The sequence below is a fragment of the Chroicocephalus ridibundus genome, chromosome 9 (assembly GCF_963924245.1).
Source record: "Chroicocephalus ridibundus chromosome 9, bChrRid1.1, whole genome shotgun sequence".
In the NCBI taxonomy this organism is placed as follows: Eukaryota; Metazoa; Chordata; class Aves; order Charadriiformes; family Laridae; genus Chroicocephalus; species Chroicocephalus ridibundus.
The window spans coordinates 38,211,234-38,229,241 of record NC_086292.1 but is presented as its reverse complement, the minus strand read 5'-3'; the positions used below and the strand labels follow the sequence as shown (position 1 = coordinate 38,229,241).

Below are 18,008 nucleotides of genomic sequence, written 5' to 3'. Positions count from 1 at the left end.
TGCTGGTGCCTGGTGCCTCTAAGTTATCAGAAAGCAATCAGAATAAAGGCAGCAATTATTTCAAAATACAACTAGATTCTCCATTCATGGAAACGTTGCTGGAATCCATTGTGATTCAGGAAGTTAAAATGATAAGCTGTTACTGAGACACTTATCCTCTGGATCCCCCAAACGTTCACACAAATCTTAATGAATTGAGTTATAAGGCATTGAGCCATTATCCTCACGCCCTTAAACACCTAAGAATGTAGCATCAGCTTCTAAAGAAGTAAAACTTACAAAATTGGCCATGAATGGGAAGTTCTTTTCAAAAAAATAGATGCTTGAAGTTAATCATTTATATACGATTCAGTCATTCGAATATAAAGTAAAAAATAACTTACTGGTGATTTGATTGGTGCTTGACTGAATACAAGAAGTATAGTGCTTAAAGATCTTAGAATTCATTAAGATTTCCCATTTTCTGATGATGATAGACAAAGACCTCAAACGCTAATGAGGATCAGTGAGTTCTTAATAATATTTTAAGCAAGTTTATCGGTCTCTTCTCAGTATAATGGCCAAGAAAGCAATTACTTGCCTAACAAATAGCACAGTGGAAATTTTAAAAGAACTGGAATTTCTTCAAGATAGCTGAATTGTGATATGACTCTAATTAAGACACTAATTAAATGCATTTGTTCAAGAATTATTTAATTTCTTTGGTTTTATTGAGTTGAAATGATAGTGAATATTGCAGAACAGAATAATTGGCTCAAAAATGTTTCATAAAACTCTTGAATTAGAGGTATTCACCATGGGATTGAGGTTTTTTGGACCAATTTCTTAGGGTCAGCCCAAATGAAGTCCACAGGTATACTGATGTGCTTACTTGAGTAAGCTCGGTTGGGTTTGACCCTTTTTATGCATCGCTGCCCCCTGAAATAGAATAAATCTTGTAATCTATAACATAATTCCAGTATTCAACTATATAATTAAGGCTTCTGGTTTTCGTTTTAAACCAATATTTGCCACTGAAAGCCTGCTGAAGGAAAGCAGACTTTCCATACCGGTAAATATTGGTTTATACTGAAAAACCTCAAACATTTTTCTTACCACTTTTGGCCTGCCCACCTCTGGCCAGCTGCTGGTGCCACACCTTGTCAGTGTCACTCTGTGAGCAGGAGGCAGCCCGAATACTTGGGAATAAAAATCTTAATTAAAAAAAACATGCAAGTTGCTGTAATACCTGATGTGCTGGAACGCTCACCTGGCTTCCAGGCGGCATGGCCGAGCTCCGTCCAGCCCTCTGCGCCCTATGGGGTAAAGCCTGCATGGAGGATGAAGAACTTCTATGCCAGTGCATCCTAATGCAAAACCTGAAGTCCTTGGCAACTACACATGGCGTTAAGATTCTGCACCACTGAGACTCTATTTATTTTGTGATACATTTTTTTTTTTTTTTATTACACTGTCCATGGAAATCTAATTCTAGAGTGAAATGAGTTCATAGATCTTGGCAGTCTGTCTCACGTATCTGTTTCCTTTCTTTCAGTAAGACTATATGATGTGATTTGCTGTAGGTGTGACTTTCTCTGGGGAGCAGGATGTATGGGTGAGGAGTAGGGAATACAGACAGAATCAAGCAAGAAGCCAGCTCGGAATCCGTTCTGTGGCTGGAATTATCTGTTATTAACACTTGCTGAAGGGCTAATATTTAAAGAGGGAATTATTTTCAATTCTGATCATATAGATGTCTTCCCCTGGCTACCATAATAGGTTTCAATAACATCTTGCAGTATTTAAATACTACATGTAAATTTTTAGATGCATTTAACGAAAGCTGTCTGACAGTAGTCTGTACTGGATTGCTTTATCCAGAGCCAGTAGCAACGCAAAGCTCCCGTACTAGCATTCTTGTTATAGTTCCATGGTGTTCTTCAGTCTGAAGAAAAACAGTAAAAGGTAAATAACCTTCAGGCCCGTGTAGTCCTTGTACTCTCCAAATCCTGTCACTTGGACGCCATCTCTTTAAAAGGCATGGTCTGAATCACAATTCTGGTTTATGATTTATGGGGATAGGCTTCTGGGCCTGCATAGTTTGTAGCACAGAATTAGGACTCGATTCATTTTGGGCATGCCAGTGAAAAACGATCCTATGGTTAAAACTTTCGGTGGGTACTGTTGTAGTCTCCCTTTTCACTGGTGAGTGTCTTAGGCACACGTGATTCTGTTACCAGCTGCTTAGCCAGTCTTTTCTTCTGTGATCTTTTCTTGTATTATATTGTGGCTGGGCACAAATGATTTTGAAGCGCCATGTGTCTGTTGTTTGAAATTTGAATTGGACCCCACAAAAAATGCATTAAAGAAATACTTTTTTTTTCCCCATTTGATGTTAGTAAGCCACAAATACAGCAAACAGAGGAAAAAGGCTCCAATATACAGTATAACAGCATTCTTGACGTACTATATGAAACATGTTTGTGTTGAAAATATTGTAAAATTGGCTCAGGGGACTTAGGCAAAGCAGGTTTCCTGTCACCACGCACCACTTTGACAAGGTGACACACTGAAGATCAGGACTGGATGTAGTTCTTTGCCTTTCTTCTCCTTTTTTTTTATTTCTTTAATTAATTTATTTATTTATTTTGGTCTGCATAGCTCTTGGCTATATCGGGCTGACCTGATACGCTGACCCAGATGCTGCAGGATGGGTCACAACTGGCCTGTGATGGGTTTGTGTTTTGTGTATGGAGTGAGCAGAGAATTTCACGACGGGTTTGCCACTTTGTGTCCCACCTTGCTGCCCTTCATGCTGAAGGGTCCTGTGTAAGGCTGATTGTGGCTATGACTTAATTGCTTGTCAGGTTAGAAACACCTTTATGCTACAGCTCTTACTCAGAAAACAAGAGACGTCATGGACTGCGCTTTGTTTCTTTCCTTGTGTTCTAGGTGATAATTTCTTCCTTGGGTACGTGATGGAATTGTCTCATCTTTTGAGCAGCGTTGTCTTTCTGGAAGCTTTCTGATCTCAGTTGGTTGGTGTTTGGTTGAACTTTTATTGAGGGGGGACAGGTGGTGTTCAGTCTGTAGAAACTGGAGGCATAAAGTGTTGGGGAGAAGAACGGCACCTGCCAAGAGTGTGTCTGGTTGCAGCAGGGTACAGGCAGGTTTCCAGAGAGAACTAGTTGGAGAGGGCAGAAGCAGCCTGCAGCACATGGCTGGGACATTAACCACGGCTGCACTTTCCTCAATTAAAAGCCCATTTATGGTTTATAAAAGTCGACTTCTCCCCCCATTGTTAGCCAGCACGGGATACATTTTGTGTTCAGTGGTGGTTCCACAAGTTGTTCACCAAATTCAGACCCCCAGTTTGCCTTGTTAACTGGGTAAGTTACTCTGTGTGCAGCTTCACACCACTGTGCCAGAACCTCTGGGGCTATACTGGGCTTGAGGATGCAGACTTGAAGTAAGGACAGGGCTGCTCTCAGTTTATTTGGGAGCAATGGGAGGATCGCTGGGTTAGGGTTTGGCAGGGACAGTCCATCTGTCTGCTTCATTTACAATGATCCTTATTGAATAAAATTGCAGCTTCTGTTTTCCTGTATGCTTATTTTCCTTTCCTGTCGTATGTTGTTCAGCAGTGTGGCTCACTTAGGACAGTCTTTTTCATTGTCATTCATCTTCCGTCCTGCAAACTTGAATGTTTTATATAAATGAACTTCGATACAAGTTTTGACAAGGGTCACTTTAAATACGTTCATGGGCTCAGCAGCTTGTCATCATTAGAATAGTACTACCCAAAATGCCAGACCCAAACTATTTAGCCACATGGATCACAGGAAAACTTCGTCTTGATAGAAGTGTAGTAGATGTTGGCTAATAGAAGGCCATCTCTACTTAAACAAGACTTTAGGAGCTAGGGATCTTTGAGTGTGTACATATGGGAATAGCAAGAAATTAATCATTAGCTTTTTTGCTTTGCAATAAGATCACCTTCCATCTTGTTCCTCTTCTTCATCTCCCTGCTGAACCCTAAAGACGAAGAGGATACAGATGCGTGTGTGTTGCTTTGGTCTTACTCCCCAGACTCAGTAAATATTTTTGTAGAATGGAACAATTGTGGCCTGGAGTGTTTCTGATTAACCATCGCACTGTGTTGGAAAATATATTTGTATTGTGGATGTCTCCTTTAGTTGTTTTCTCGTCCATTCTGCCTTTCCCACATCAGTTTTATTTATTTATTTTTACAAAGGATTTCAGACCTACTGAATAGCCTTGTTCATGCTCAGGTTGATGTGCAGATAGAGGTAGGAGAAGAATATTTTTCTTTTTTTGTGATAGTTCAGTAAAGTTGGGCTCTTTGGAAGGTACATTGGGAGGTAGAACGTAGCCCGTTAGACTAAAACCTGTGCCTTCTGGTTTTGCTTATAGATCTTCATTGAAGTATGAAAGAGTTCTAGCTTTTATCTGGAAGAATATTTTGAATGTTGACTTGCTGGAGAATCTGCTGTTTTCCCTTCTACTTCTCATTTTATGAAATGATTCATGACCATTAAAGCCTCAGAAATACCAAATGAAGCCACAGTTCTTTTGTCTACAGTCTTAATCATTTTCATCCTCTTTTTCAAGTTTCCCTCTCTCTCATGTTTTGCTGGAGGACATCAGACTATCCAGTGATGTTCGGCTGAGGTTTCAAACTAAAATTTGTTTCCTTTCAGGAACATTTTTTCCCTCTCTTTTCTCCTTTCCCCCCGTGCTACCCTACCCCCCCCCTCCCCCCCCGCCTCTGGTATTTCATCTTTTTCTCTTCCCTGTAGACAGTGTAAATTAGCAGTGGCTGCTAGGGATGAGGTGAACTGAAACAGTGGGATCCTATCAGCAGGGTTTTCCTGTTGCCTTCTGGCAGACATGCAGGTAACTGGCCTTTTGAAAGGACAGTATTACTGTCCCAGCAAGGATGGGTAGGAGGGTAAGTAGGATACAATGTGTTGTGAAGGGAGGAGCAGAAATGCTGCTATCTTACCTAAAATAAATCTTCCAGTAGCCTAAGGGAGAACACTTTAAAACACAGGTTAATGGCATTGCTTAACATCTAAGGGTGTTAACTGACAAGTCTTGATACAAGTGTCATGTTTATGAGACTCCCTAAATGCTTGCAGTTGCTCCGAGGTGGAGACTGTGGATAGCACCAGCTCATCCCGCAGCCTCTGGGAAAGCCTCAACAAGGGGATGGCTAGCCCTGGGGCTCGGCTGGCCAGTGTGCCCCGTGCCAGTCCCTGTGCTGCTGCTCAGCGCAGTGCACGGCACGGGCTGGTGGAGGTCCTGAGCTTGCCTGTGTGCTTTCGCTTGGGAGAGTGTTAGAGGTCTGCCCCCATCAGCAGCAGGTATACGGTGAATGTGGGCAGTGGCACGGGAGGTGTAACCTGGTCTCTCCCGGTTCCTCTGTTGGAAGTGACATCTGGAGAGCTAAGCATCGCCCTAGCCCACAGTTACATCTGTTTCCCATGCGATGTTATTTAGGGCTACCAGGCAAAGTACCTGCTGGATCCCTCCTGTTATCCAGCTGTGCTTGTCTGGCCCAGCAGATAGTTTTTGTGGTGGCATAATTGTACTTTACATGTCTTACACAGCCATGTAGATTGCGTGTCGAACTGGACCCACTGACATTCTCAAGTGGAACAATGAGGGAATACGTGCCAGAAACGCGTCTGTCCCTGGCTATGAATGAGAACAATGCCTGGCTGTCAGGTTAGATGAGTCTGTCCCTGTGAAAGACACGGTCAGATTTTCAGACCAAGTGCGGAAGAATTCACTTAATGTCAAATGCTGTTGTTGGATTGCCGTATTTAGCTGTCACAGTGTGATGGAAGTTAGGGTTAGAAAAGTGTTCAGTGTTGCTGCAGGAAACTTGCATGTCATTTTGAACTCTTGACTTGCACATAGGCCGGAGCCAAAGACACCCGTAGAGCTGCTCAGAATGTTATTTTTTTAGTTGAACTGAGCCAGGATTCTGGGACAGCGGTATCCTTACTGTCAGAGTGAGAAATAGTTATCATATTAGGCTCTCTGCGTGGCACAAACACCCAGGCTCACTTATTGCATGGTAAAAATGAGTACATCAGATACAAGCCTTTGCACATAAAAAAGCATATTTTGCTTTAAAACGCGTGCTTCTCCTTTGTAGGATAATAGAAGCTAAATTTTGTGTTTGCTTTCAGAGTCTAGCATTGTTTCCTAGATTTTGCTTTTATACAATTGAACTAAATAGCTTCAAGAGTCCTCTTAGTAATGTTCACTGAATGAAGAGAAAGGGCACAGTGACTGAAAACATCCCGTTTTCTAATATTTGGCTAAACCACAGAGAAGCAATTCCTGTTTAAAGTATTTGGGGTACCTGGAAGTGAGGCTTATGCATATTAAATGCAGATGTGTCTGTTTTTTGCCCTATCCCATCCGCACAGTGAAGTTTCTCAGTTTGTGGGTGTGCTCACTGGAAGTGGTGAGTTCAAAGGACAACCAGGCATCTTCACTGGGCTCTCGTGTGCAGAATGGTACATGCCAGGGCGGTGGGTGGCTTGGGAATGCTGCCTGTTACGTGCTGTAGCTGTTAGCTGCTGCGTCCCACTGGGATCTGGACCTTCCCTTCATGGTTCTGCTTTGCTTGCTGCTCCTTGGAGGAGGGGGTAGGCACCAGCGCAGCAAAGGAAGGTGCTTTCGGTATCAACCTCTAATTTGTGCACCAAGTACCTGGCTTCTGTCATCTAGGTGGGGAGGGACCTTGGAAGGCCGTGTGGTCCAACCTGTGCTCAGCGCAGGGTGAGCTTAAATCAAGTTGCTCGTGGCCATGTCCACTCAGGTTTGGAGTATCTCTAACAATGGAAATTTCTTGATTCAGTGGCGATTCAGCTGAGTGAAGTTCCAGTGGAGCCAGCAGAGCTGCGCCACTCTAGGCTTTTAGCATTTTTCTCTGAGATGCTGAGGAGTTTAGGAAGGTACGTAAATCTGTTTTACAGCAAAAGGTATAGACCCAATTATGTGTCTCTGGAAAACTACTAGTAAAAGCTATTTGTCTTCACATTCTGGAGCCTTAGCTACTATTTCTTAGTATGTTGGTAAAATTCAGACTTAGACAACCACATTTTTAAGACCAGCCTACCGTTTTTTCAGGTGCAGTTTGTCATTCTTTTTAACTCCCAGTGCAAGCATGGAAGCACCACTCCAGTTCTATGTGGAAATGATCAGCAAATAATTTTGAATACAGTTTTAGCAGGTCCCGATGTTACTCACGTAAGAAGAAAATAGGCAAAGGCTTCTCTAAAAATAACCATTGGCTGATGATGTTGCTTTAAATTGTATCTATTCTGCCAGAAAATTGGGTCCCTACATTATGTTAAACATGTGTTAGCTGCTGCAGCCAAATAGTTAATAGAAGTCCTTCGTTAAACGTTTTCTTGCAAGGAAGAATCCCTGTGTATTTTCCTAGGGAGAGGAAAAGTGAGTTGAGGGAAGGATTAGAGTCCCTCCTCTGTGTCCCTGCATCTGAGCTCAGCTGTAACTGGTGATCAGCTGTCTCTCTTACTCTCTCAGCTGCTCTCTGCCCACCCTGTCTGGTCTCTCCATCTAATTTATTTGAGACCCACGCTTTGGGTTTGATTCAGCCTGGCTTACGCCAGCGTTGGCCGGTGCATGGCAGTGCTGCTGACAAAATTTCCGCCTGACGCCTTGCTTACAGCAATGCTAGAAACTCTTCCTCCCGTGGGAGCTGCAGATGGGCAACGCTTTCTTCGGGAGAGGGCTGTAATTTCCTCGAGGGGTCACAGGCAGGGCAGAGCTGGGATATACAGAATTAGCACACCCCCAGGGCAGGCTGCAGCATGGGGCTCCAGCTGTGACTCTGCCGGGGCCCTGGAGAGGACCGCCACCGTGCTGGAGATGCCCCTGCTGTTCCTGCGCTGGCTGGTGTTCCCCGCTGCCAGCTTCACACAGGGCTTTTGAACACTTCACTCTCTTCTTTGGCTGTCATGTACCCTCGCTTGCCTGGTTATATCTGATAAGAAGGCACTGCCAGGCGTAGTCTGATTTGCTTCCCATCATTTTATGTTTGTGTGTCTGCTCCACAAGTCCGTCCTCCCCTCCCCCCAAGTTGCTGGGTAATGGCATGCAATGCAAGAGAGCCAGGCAGCCGCGCATCCTTGTGTTGGGAGCAGGGGTAGCAAGGGAGGGATGGGACCTGTTGGTCCTTTCCATGAGACAACGTAGTGTTGCCCGGCAGAGAAAGGAGAGTGTTTATTTGAGGGTGTGTGACAGGCAGAGGCTATGCTGCAGCTCCAGCCTGGGGCTGGCGCAGCGCTGACCTGGGGCAGGACCACCTGTGTCCATCCGAAGGAGCTGATGCGGGCAGAAAGGACAGACAAAACCTTCATAACGAGGGGGGAGATTCCCCACAGTTCTTCCCAAAGAAGAATATCTTCTGGTTTTGTGCATGCAGGTGCTATCAGCCAGACCTATCACTCTCAAGCGTTAATCATCTTAATTTCCAGATGAACTTTTTTCCTCTCTGCTGTTCTAAGACTTTTCTAGTTGATGACTAATGTCTTTTGATAGTTACTCAACTCATTTTGCTACTGAATTTGTACTTGCATATCATGAATCGAAGACAACAATTTCTTGTTTACTTTGGACGTCTTTGATGAAACTTTGGGCATCAGTCATACTGTCTCTCAGCACCATACCATTACAGAAATCCTGTTATGCTTTACAAGTTCATAAGTGACTCTAAAATAAAGTGAAAGACTTGTCTTTTAAAAATTGCAATGGGAACAGCTTTACTCCCGAGATGTGCTCTCCCTCCTCTGGGCTTTGGAGTGAAAGGAAGGTGCTGTGGGCACTACAGGTGGCCTGTGCTGTATAGATGCTTTTTTGCTTATTTTACCATTACAAATCAGGTTTTATAGCTGAAGCCTGTTTGTAGTGCTGTTCAGGAGCACAGTTTTATAAGAATGTAAAATGCTTCTTTAGTATTCATAGCCTGTAATATCAGCAGGAAAATATGCTCTATTAAACACAACAGTGGGCAACTGTTTGAAGTAAGTACCACAATAGAGCCTTTACAATTTGATTGATGCTTTCCATGATTTTACATGAGGTAAATTGTTTTTCCCTTGAATACTTTATTTATTTATTTATTTATGGGGATTTATTGCTATAGTGTCTGTTCACTTCATAAATATCAGTGAATTTAACCTTCAAAATTAATTCTTTTTAAAGACGTTTTACAAATAGGCACAAGTAAAGAACACTTTCTCCCTTGCAAAGAAGTAGCATTCAGACTTTAATATAGGTTTCTTTTATAAGCTAGACAGCAGCTTTTTGATGAAAAAGTGTTCCACTGGAAAATGCACTTGTCAGGCTCAAACTGTTCCATCGAAGTACAGTTTGATGACTCCTGGTTTTTTTTTTTTTTTTTTTTTTTTTTTTTTTTTTTTTTTTTTTTTTTTTTTTTAAGCTAAACACGCTGCATCCGAGTTGGAGCTTCTGGATGTACAGCTTCGCCTACGCTGTGGACAGCCTCAAGGCTCCCAGGGTCTCTGACTTCACGGTTGCTGGCACATCTAGGTTTTCCAGAGCCCCGTTTTGGAAACAGATTTTTAAAATCGGGTTTCCCCGTGGCACAAAAATCTGCTCCTGACTCTTAACGTGGACCAGATGGTCCCCAAAGCCATGTACTTGCTGAGGCTGAAATTTGACAGAGTACCTAAACATCACTTTATGGTCAGGTGTTTATAAATTCTTACCAACCCGGATCGGAAATGAGTGGTTTATGCCTGTAGGTTGTAACAGGTAGCAACAAACTCATTCTGTCTGTCTTCATAAGTTCCATTATTTCTTCTGACTGGAGAAGGTGAAAAGCAATCTCGCTTGTCTGCTTGCCAGTCTTACTTGGCAGATGATCGTGGAGCAACATTTGGCATTGATGAAGAGGGAACTCTAGGAAAGTTACATGGTTATAGCCCTGCGGGGAAGTAGCTGACATTACTAAAACTGAATACATTGGAATTATATAAATAAGACTTTGAGCCTGTAACACCGGTTGCAGGAAGGGAAAAAGGCCCTGCAACAAGTCCAATTGTGTTGCTCACATTCACCTCGGTTGCCACTTCGTAATTAGCCAGAACCAGTGGAAGGTAATGGTAGCGGTTGCTTTGATTTAAGTACCTTCTGGCCAAGCACTGAATGAAAAGACTGAGCGTCACCGAAGTTGGTGTAATCAGAATACTTGAAATTGCATTAAAAATGCAGATCCCTAAATAAAAACAGTATAAAAGTCCCGTTAGTTAGAAAGTGTGCATAAATAAATGTTTGTATATATCGAGATTGTTTGTCTTAAGTTGCCTCACCATATGGGGTAACTGTTGTTTACTTAGACATTGCAATACTGGGGATGAAAAACTTTCTGAAAGACCAAGGACAAAATAATAACAGAAAACCCTTCCTAAAACAATAAACACTTTAAATCTGTCTCTACTCTGTATACAGTATTTTAATAAAGCAGTTTCTAGGAAGTACTAGTTTATAGCTAGCTTTACTTGCATTGCTCTATTGAGTAATTGCTCACAATATTAATAGAGTTTGTAAAATTTTCCGCTGATAAGATTATTAAACATACTACAAAAGGAGGCACATTTTCTCAGTTTTGAAGCTATTTTTACTTGCTTCCTTGCATGGATAGGTGCCTTAAATAAATAGGACAAGTTAAATTGGAAAAAAAAATTGTCTGTGAGGGGTATAGAACTGTTTCACCTTTTCTATTTTTACCAATAAAATCACGATAGGAATAGCGTCGTGTCCTGTCAGCGTTCATTGTAACCTCTAGTGATATAGTTATTTGAAAGGGTAAATACAGATGAGAGGAATGGGTTGGAGAGAAAAATTCCTGTGGATCCATTGTTTAAGAAGTGCAATAGGCCCCTCATATTCGCTTCAGAGGACGCTCTCTCTGCATGCACCCACATCCTTGATTTTTTTGATAGTAAGTCATGTTTGCTAATGAAGCATTTACATATTTTGGCTCAATTATTTGGCTAATGTAATGGTTGGCACGTTTCACACATACATAGCTTTGCTCATAGACGAAACAGGGAACAGTAATCGTGCTTTAGAGCAGAGAAAGCAACATGAAGCTTAAAAATTCTCATTTAAAGAGCACTAGATTTCCTCTGTGTTCGCTAATGATGATGGATGTGATCCCTCATTTTGGGGAGTTTGCTCAAAACCCCTGTGTGCTACTTTTTCCAGATATGGAGTGGTATGAGACAAGGTTTACCCATTCTGTTGCTGTTGTTCAGATGCTACTGATTTGATGTTGTATTTACAATGCAATCTTCAATTGGTAAAAGTGTATATTACCTCCGAAACCATCAGCTGAAAGCATATAGTTCTGCTAAAAACATACAACACTTCTAGATTTAATTATTGAAATGTATATTGCAGTGATTTACTTTTTCCATTTTTATGCCTCTACTTTTAAAACATATTTCTGAGTAAAAATAAGAATTCATACTTTTTTTTTTTTCCAGACCAAATGTGTGTGGATCACGTTACAATGCTTACTGTTGCCCTGGATGGAAAACTTTACCTGGTGGAAACCAATGCATAGTCCGTAAGTTAATCCAGTTATGTGTTATGACTGAGGTTTATCTTTGTCCCTCCATGTCAGGGTATTTTTAATTGTGTACCAGAACTGAAATATGTTTCTATATGGTTTCAATAGCAGCTGTACATCATTTCTTTACCATTTTAAATATATTAAGCTAATATACAAAGTTTTGTGGGCTGCAATACAGTGATGCGATACCAGTATTTAACAAAGGATTAATCTCATCCACATGTTCTGTTTAAGTCTGTGGTAACGGGATCTAAGGAGTGTGTGGACTCTCAGAAGCGAGTTGCTGTGGAGTATGTTAATCTGTTTAAGTAAATGGAAGGAGGCAACAGCACTGGGCCAGCAAGTACATTTGCTCTGCTTGTTTGGGCCATGTCCCTGAAATACATATGGAGGGATATAAATATATACATACGTACATCATAGTGCTGTATGCATATTCATTGTACATGTGCACAATGTACCAGAAATAATTGTTAAAGGCACTGCCTAAGGCTGATAAGACCCTCTCTAGAGATACTGAGGGAACGTGCTGTCAGACAGCAATTATTACGCTTGTGTGTGTCCGGGGCAGAAATAAAGGGAGCATTGTAACGCTGTCTCGATACCATCCCTCCTCCGAGAGTAGCCTGGTGAAATGGACCACAGCTTCGCTTTTCCAAGGAAATCTCCCTTTATCTAATGCGGCCTGTGGCGTGTTCCCAGACTTTCTCGTAATAAGATGGTGAAGGTCTAGGTTTTAGCTGTCTCCTATAGAGATGCAGATGAACAGGAGGAACTGTTTTGGAATCTGCTGTATGCAATTTAGTGAGTTTGTAGGTATTTATGTTATGGTGCTGAATGCGTATTTTCTGTCAGGTGTTTTTTATGTGTTTGGGGTTTTTGAAGCATATTTTAAAGGCATTTGTGTTTTCCTTATAGCAATCTGCAGACATTCCTGTGGGGATGGATTTTGCTCTAGACCAAACATGTGCACATGCCCAAATGGTCAGATAGCCCCCTCCTGTGGTTCAAAATCAAGTAAGTATTTCTTCTGTGTCTTTGATATTGCTCTTTTGAGTCTCTGAAGCTACTTAGGTATGTAAGATAGTTCAGTGGTCAATGTTTAAGACAAATAACCTCTGAGTCACCAGACATACGTTTACCACAGGAAAGAAAGTGTAGCCTCCTATGATGAAACTGAAGAGTGACTCAGAGACGAGCTATTTGGGACCCTCTTCTTTGCCAAATTAAAACCAAATTAGTTTTATTGCAAGGTGCATTGATTTGCCACTTTGTAACACTAATTCCAGTCTTTGCTTTATGGAAAATGCCTTATCTCTATTCAATGCTAGACATGCAGACATGTACAGCACAAAAGTTGTAAGGATAGAGAGATGACTGTTGACAATTGGCCGAACTTGAATTGCTTTGTAATTCTGCTCTCATTTTGGGGGTTACTAAGCCAGACACTATGCTGCATTTTACATACCTAGGCCTACAAGTATTATAGCATTTCCTGGCCGGGCTTAGTATGTATCTTCTGAATCTAATATTGCTGACCTAATTCAGGTGATAATTCTGTAGGTGCTATGGTACAGACGCTTTGGAAATTAAACTTTTCTGAGAGATAACTTTTCCTAGAAATGTTTGGATTTCAGGTTTTCAAGGAAGGTTCCCCGCATCCAGGAAAAAATAAGTAAAATTAAACTAACTAAATGAACTAGATAGCTGAATGGCTAAATGGGTAGAGTATGGGATAGGAAATAGGATTTTGCTTGGGATAGTATCTCAGTTGATATCTGAGATGCCAGGTGTAATCTCCACTCTGTTTACATTTTTGTATGGTGCTTGTCTCTTAGAATGTAGATGATTTTGATTTTTATATAAAATAGGAAGTTTCTGGGAAGAACTTTGAGGGAAACTGTTTCCCACAAATGCCCGTAACTATCTGAACAGCATATTAACAAGTCAGTGGAGGATGCACTCAGCTGGGGTCTGTAATATTATGCAAAATGTTCATCCTTTTAATTCTGACTACCTTTTCAGATTCAGTGTGTGGTCTGCTTTGCCCCTGTATTTTTTACCTTGCCATTTTTTTTCTTTCCTAATTGATAAGAGTTTTCCCACATAACCGGCCACTTCGGCTTGTGGCTTTAGCATCCTTTTCATGCAATAGCAGTGGAAAAACAATAACAACTGTGGAATGTAATGGAATGGCATGTACTAAAACGGTAAATATTGTTCTTTGTAGTTCAGCCCCTTTCTCAGGCTCCTGTGATGTCTATTAGGGAGAGGCCAGCGTGAGGAGGGTATGGAGCTATGGAGCTCCCAGAGAGTACCGGAAGGAGGAAGGGTGCAAAGTGCCGCACAAATGCGTGTGGTGGTGTGTTCCTGCTTCAGTTTGCAGCTACTGTTTTACCAGGTGCATACGTCTTAATCCTGTAAGCCAGTAAAGGAAAGTGTGACCTTCTCCCAAGTCCCCGTCAGGGTACAGAAGGAGAGATATACCCCTACATCTGTTACATGTTTTGGCACCTTTGTAGAAGGCGGGAATGAGTGAGCCTTAGCATTACCTCGTTTTTTTCTTAGGCCACACTGAAGTATTTTATGAGTCGAGACTTAAAAGAGAAATAGAGTTTGAGTAAAGTTACAGTTCTTCTGGTGGTTCTTTTTTTGAAATAGTCTACCATTGATCTCCATAGTTGTAGCCTTCATTGGAGTTGCACACATAAATGGGTGCAGAAGGACTTTACTACAGTTTTTAATCAAGCAGTTCTAAAGCCTATATGACGTAGCTGTTTTGGTTGTTGACAGTTACTTCTCCTAGGTATGAATATTCTACTAATCATAAACTTTAATCAGTGCTGACATTATATTCCTTACATTGCTAAATAGATTTGCCCATTTTTAAATGTTGCTTTTCTGTGTATGATATAGATATTACCACTTTCCAAATAGACTTAGCAGTTGGTTTAAAAAGATATCTTGTTTAATCAGTGCAATAATTTAAGATATATTTTGTGTATGTGGTCACATCACCTTTATTTATTAAAACAAACCAGTTCTACAAGGAAAAGTGTCTTGAGTTGTTGTAGAGAGAAAAAGACTCTACTGCCTCTGTGAGCTCTTGTGTAATAACGTTTATGACCCAGCACCTCATTAAAACTTAGAGAACATACACTTTCTGTAAGTCATTTGCTCTCTTGGCACTGTAGACAAAATCCATGAATACGTATTTACACAATAGACCACAATGACTTAGATCTGCTATTAGGAAACAAAGTAAACATAAACATAAAAAATACTGTTTGACATCAAAGGGTTACTGTCAACTCCCATTGGCAACAGTTAATATTTTGTCAGAATATGCATTCATAAAACCTTATTTTAATTATATCTTTTAACAAATAAGAAAAAGCTCTTACTAAAAATAATAAAAAAAATCAAAAGTGAATGATACAATTTTTTGACATTCAAAATACAAATACGAGCACCATGATTTCTCAGGATTAAATGTATGGCTTCTGATAATATGTGAGATGTCCCTGAGATGTCTTTTGGATATTTTAAGCTATGTCTGTCTTAAGTACTTAAGGAATAAGTAGTGGGCACAGGTTTTATAGCATGTACAACTGTGGGCAGAAACTGAATTCATGGTAGTTCTTATAGATTGGTTGTCTGCCGGAATCAAATAATTAATGCAGATTGGAAAGCATGTGGATTGGAAAGCAAAACAAAGCCTTCAAGTTTGATTCTGACACAGGTCAGTTGTTGGGACTTTTCTGGTTACGAGTCAACTTTAAGAATCTGATTTGTGGTTGAAAAGATCAACTGGTGGTTTTCTCAGCAGGGATTTTCGTGACATCAATGAACTTGCTGGCAGAGTAGTGGTTATTTCTGTATAATCAGTGAATTTTTGGGCATGCTTACAGTAGGCTTGGAGATAAGATTGCCAGGTGTGGAGGCATCCTCCCTGCCGGCTCTGGTGTGTGGGTGGCTCTGAGGTTGCAGGTGCATGTGTGGGGAGATGTCCTACACCCTGTGCTGCCCCAGCTCTGTGGTGGCTGCTCCACTGCTACCTCCCGCACCACCTGGGCCATGGCTGCTTTGGCCTTGTCTGTTCATGCTGCAGGCACCGTCCTGCCATGTTGTTGGAGTTGCTGCTCTGCCCCAGTGGGAGCCGGGGGGGGCGAGTGAGGAGGAGGAGGGTCTCTCCTTCAGCATCAGGCACCCCCCGCTGCTCCCAGGGTCAGGTGTGTCTCTGAGCTCAGCCACTGGTTTTGCTTCCAGCCTCTTCTAGTCAGAATGGCTTGGGCTGGCCTGGACAGGGAAGGCGTTTGCTGACGGGGCTGTCTCTGAAGGAAGGGAGCCATGGCAGAGGCAGCGAGAGCTGCTGTGGGGTGAGGTGGTTCTGGGGGTGGTGTGGGAGATGTCTGTTCAATGGCAGTAAAGCCTGGAGCTCAGCCCTTTCCCTTATATCCTGCTGCTCTCTGAGGTGATAAAAGGTCTTGAATTTTAAACATTTCCAGAGTTTTCAAGGCTGCTGTGTGTTTTCTCAGCACATCCCGCAGGGCTGCAGGCCCGTGTCCCGTCCCGGCGCTAGCTGCCATCTCTCCCCTGAGTCAGTCACTCGACAGAGAAAGCACGCTGAGCATCTGGGATGCGATGAGGCCGTCATTCCTTGTTTACAGCTCCTGGCAGGCGAAGCCCTGCGTCATGCATGGCCGGGGTTGGGAGCGTTTCCTCGGCAGTGGCACAGGGAGAGGAGAGGCGGCCTCTCCCGCCGGTGCATGCCGGCCAGCCATGCAGGCCACCCTTGGCCTGCGGTGATGGGCGAGCGGCTCCCCCGGCTCCCCCCCTGAGGATCGCAGACCCTCACGCCTTTTAATTTAGGATGGCAGAGCAGACGGCGTGTGTTTTTCCTTTTCGGCTGCTTGGTGAGCTCCCAAACATTCCGTGAGCGGTTGTGGTCTGATAGTGCTCGTGGTGCGATGAAGTCTTTACTCCGTTTTGCTGAGAATTTATTAAGACAGACAGGACCTTGTTACGCTTAAGCGTGCAGCTTGCTGTTTCGCATTGATCAACGCGGCAAACCTTGCCCACGCACAAAGCGCCTGTGGATGCGTTTGGTCTCACTGGCTCTTTCAGAGGTTTATAAAGCTGTGTTTCTGCAGTTACTCCTGTTTTGACCTCAGACGTTTCCAGCACAGACTGTTTACACATTGGACCCGAAAGAGTAAAATAATTGATTAAAAGCAATAATTTATTAATGTTGTTAACATTTCCTCTCTGTGCCAGGGAAAGGCAAAGCTATATGCACTGCTTTACCAGCCTTCTGGTAATTCCTGTGCTTTTTCCTTGAGTCTCTGTCAGTGTGATACTTTGGAACAGGTTATTTCATTTACTGGAATATCTCTGCTGACATTAATGGAATTGTTGATATAGCTGAGAAAAGAGACTCTGGACCTGCATTAATATGCGACTTTTCAAAAACGCAATCTTAAAATCATCCTTTGAGCTCCAGACAGCCTTCGCATGTGTTTCTATAAACTTTTGGAAGGGTAATATTTCATAATAGCCCGTATGATTTTGGAAATACTATTTTCAATATTCCCTCAAAAGAGGGCAGAAAATAAATGATTAGTTTTATGATTGCATGTCACTGATTTTTTTGCATGGTAATAAGGAAGAAAGCTCACTGATTTGAATGGCTCTTTTTAATAAAGACGTCTGGGTGTCCCAGCAGTCTCCCATAATGATTTTAGTTTAAAAAGGAGGAAGAAATGTTTTACCTTGGAAAAGTTCCTTCAAGAAGCAGTAAGACAAATTATGGAAACTTTGTGTGTGTGTTATGTATAAAACCACTCCTCATCCCAAAATGGGGAAATATACTTTACTTTTACTTGAACAAATAATATGAAAATCATCATATAAGCTACTGTTAACCTTTTTATCTCAAATGTAGTTCAAACTATTTAAATGGCTTTGGTCTTCATGTGGGAATGGAAATTAGCTCTTGGCATAGCTCGCTCTAATTGAAATCAGTTTGTGGTTTTTAAGTTCCTTCCCTGCTTGACAGATGATATCATTTCCTATGCTTTTTGTAATCCCCTCTGTTTTTCTAAGATTGTATAAAGCTAAGTTGAACTACACATTTTAAAGTAACTATACACCTTTTTCTGACCTACTTAGGACATTGTCCAAAAATCTTCAGCAGATATTCACTCTGTATTTGCAGACAATTTTACTTTTTGTTGAGGAATGTTGGTACATTTTTGTTGCCTGAAGTACATCCAAAGTAGAACAAAGATGTATCGTAACTAATAGACACATAAGAAACGTAAGATACAGTTTTTACTTTTGTAATTGAAGAATTAAGAGT

General features: G+C 41.8%; 1 protein-coding gene across 3 annotated transcripts in view; it reads left to right on the top strand.

The window, feature by feature from the left end:
• FBN1 (fibrillin 1) overlaps positions 1 to 18,008 on the top strand; it is a 154,515-nt gene that overhangs the window by 3,204 nt on the left and 133,303 nt on the right. For all 3 annotated transcript variants that reach the window (XM_063345778.1, XM_063345779.1, XM_063345780.1), the window contains exons 2-3: positions 11,559 to 11,641; positions 12,566 to 12,664. In XM_063345778.1, coding sequence (XP_063201848.1) covers positions 11,559 to 11,641; positions 12,566 to 12,664 — 182 coding nt within the window. The remainder of the gene's footprint in view (positions 1 to 11,558; positions 11,642 to 12,565; positions 12,665 to 18,008) is intronic.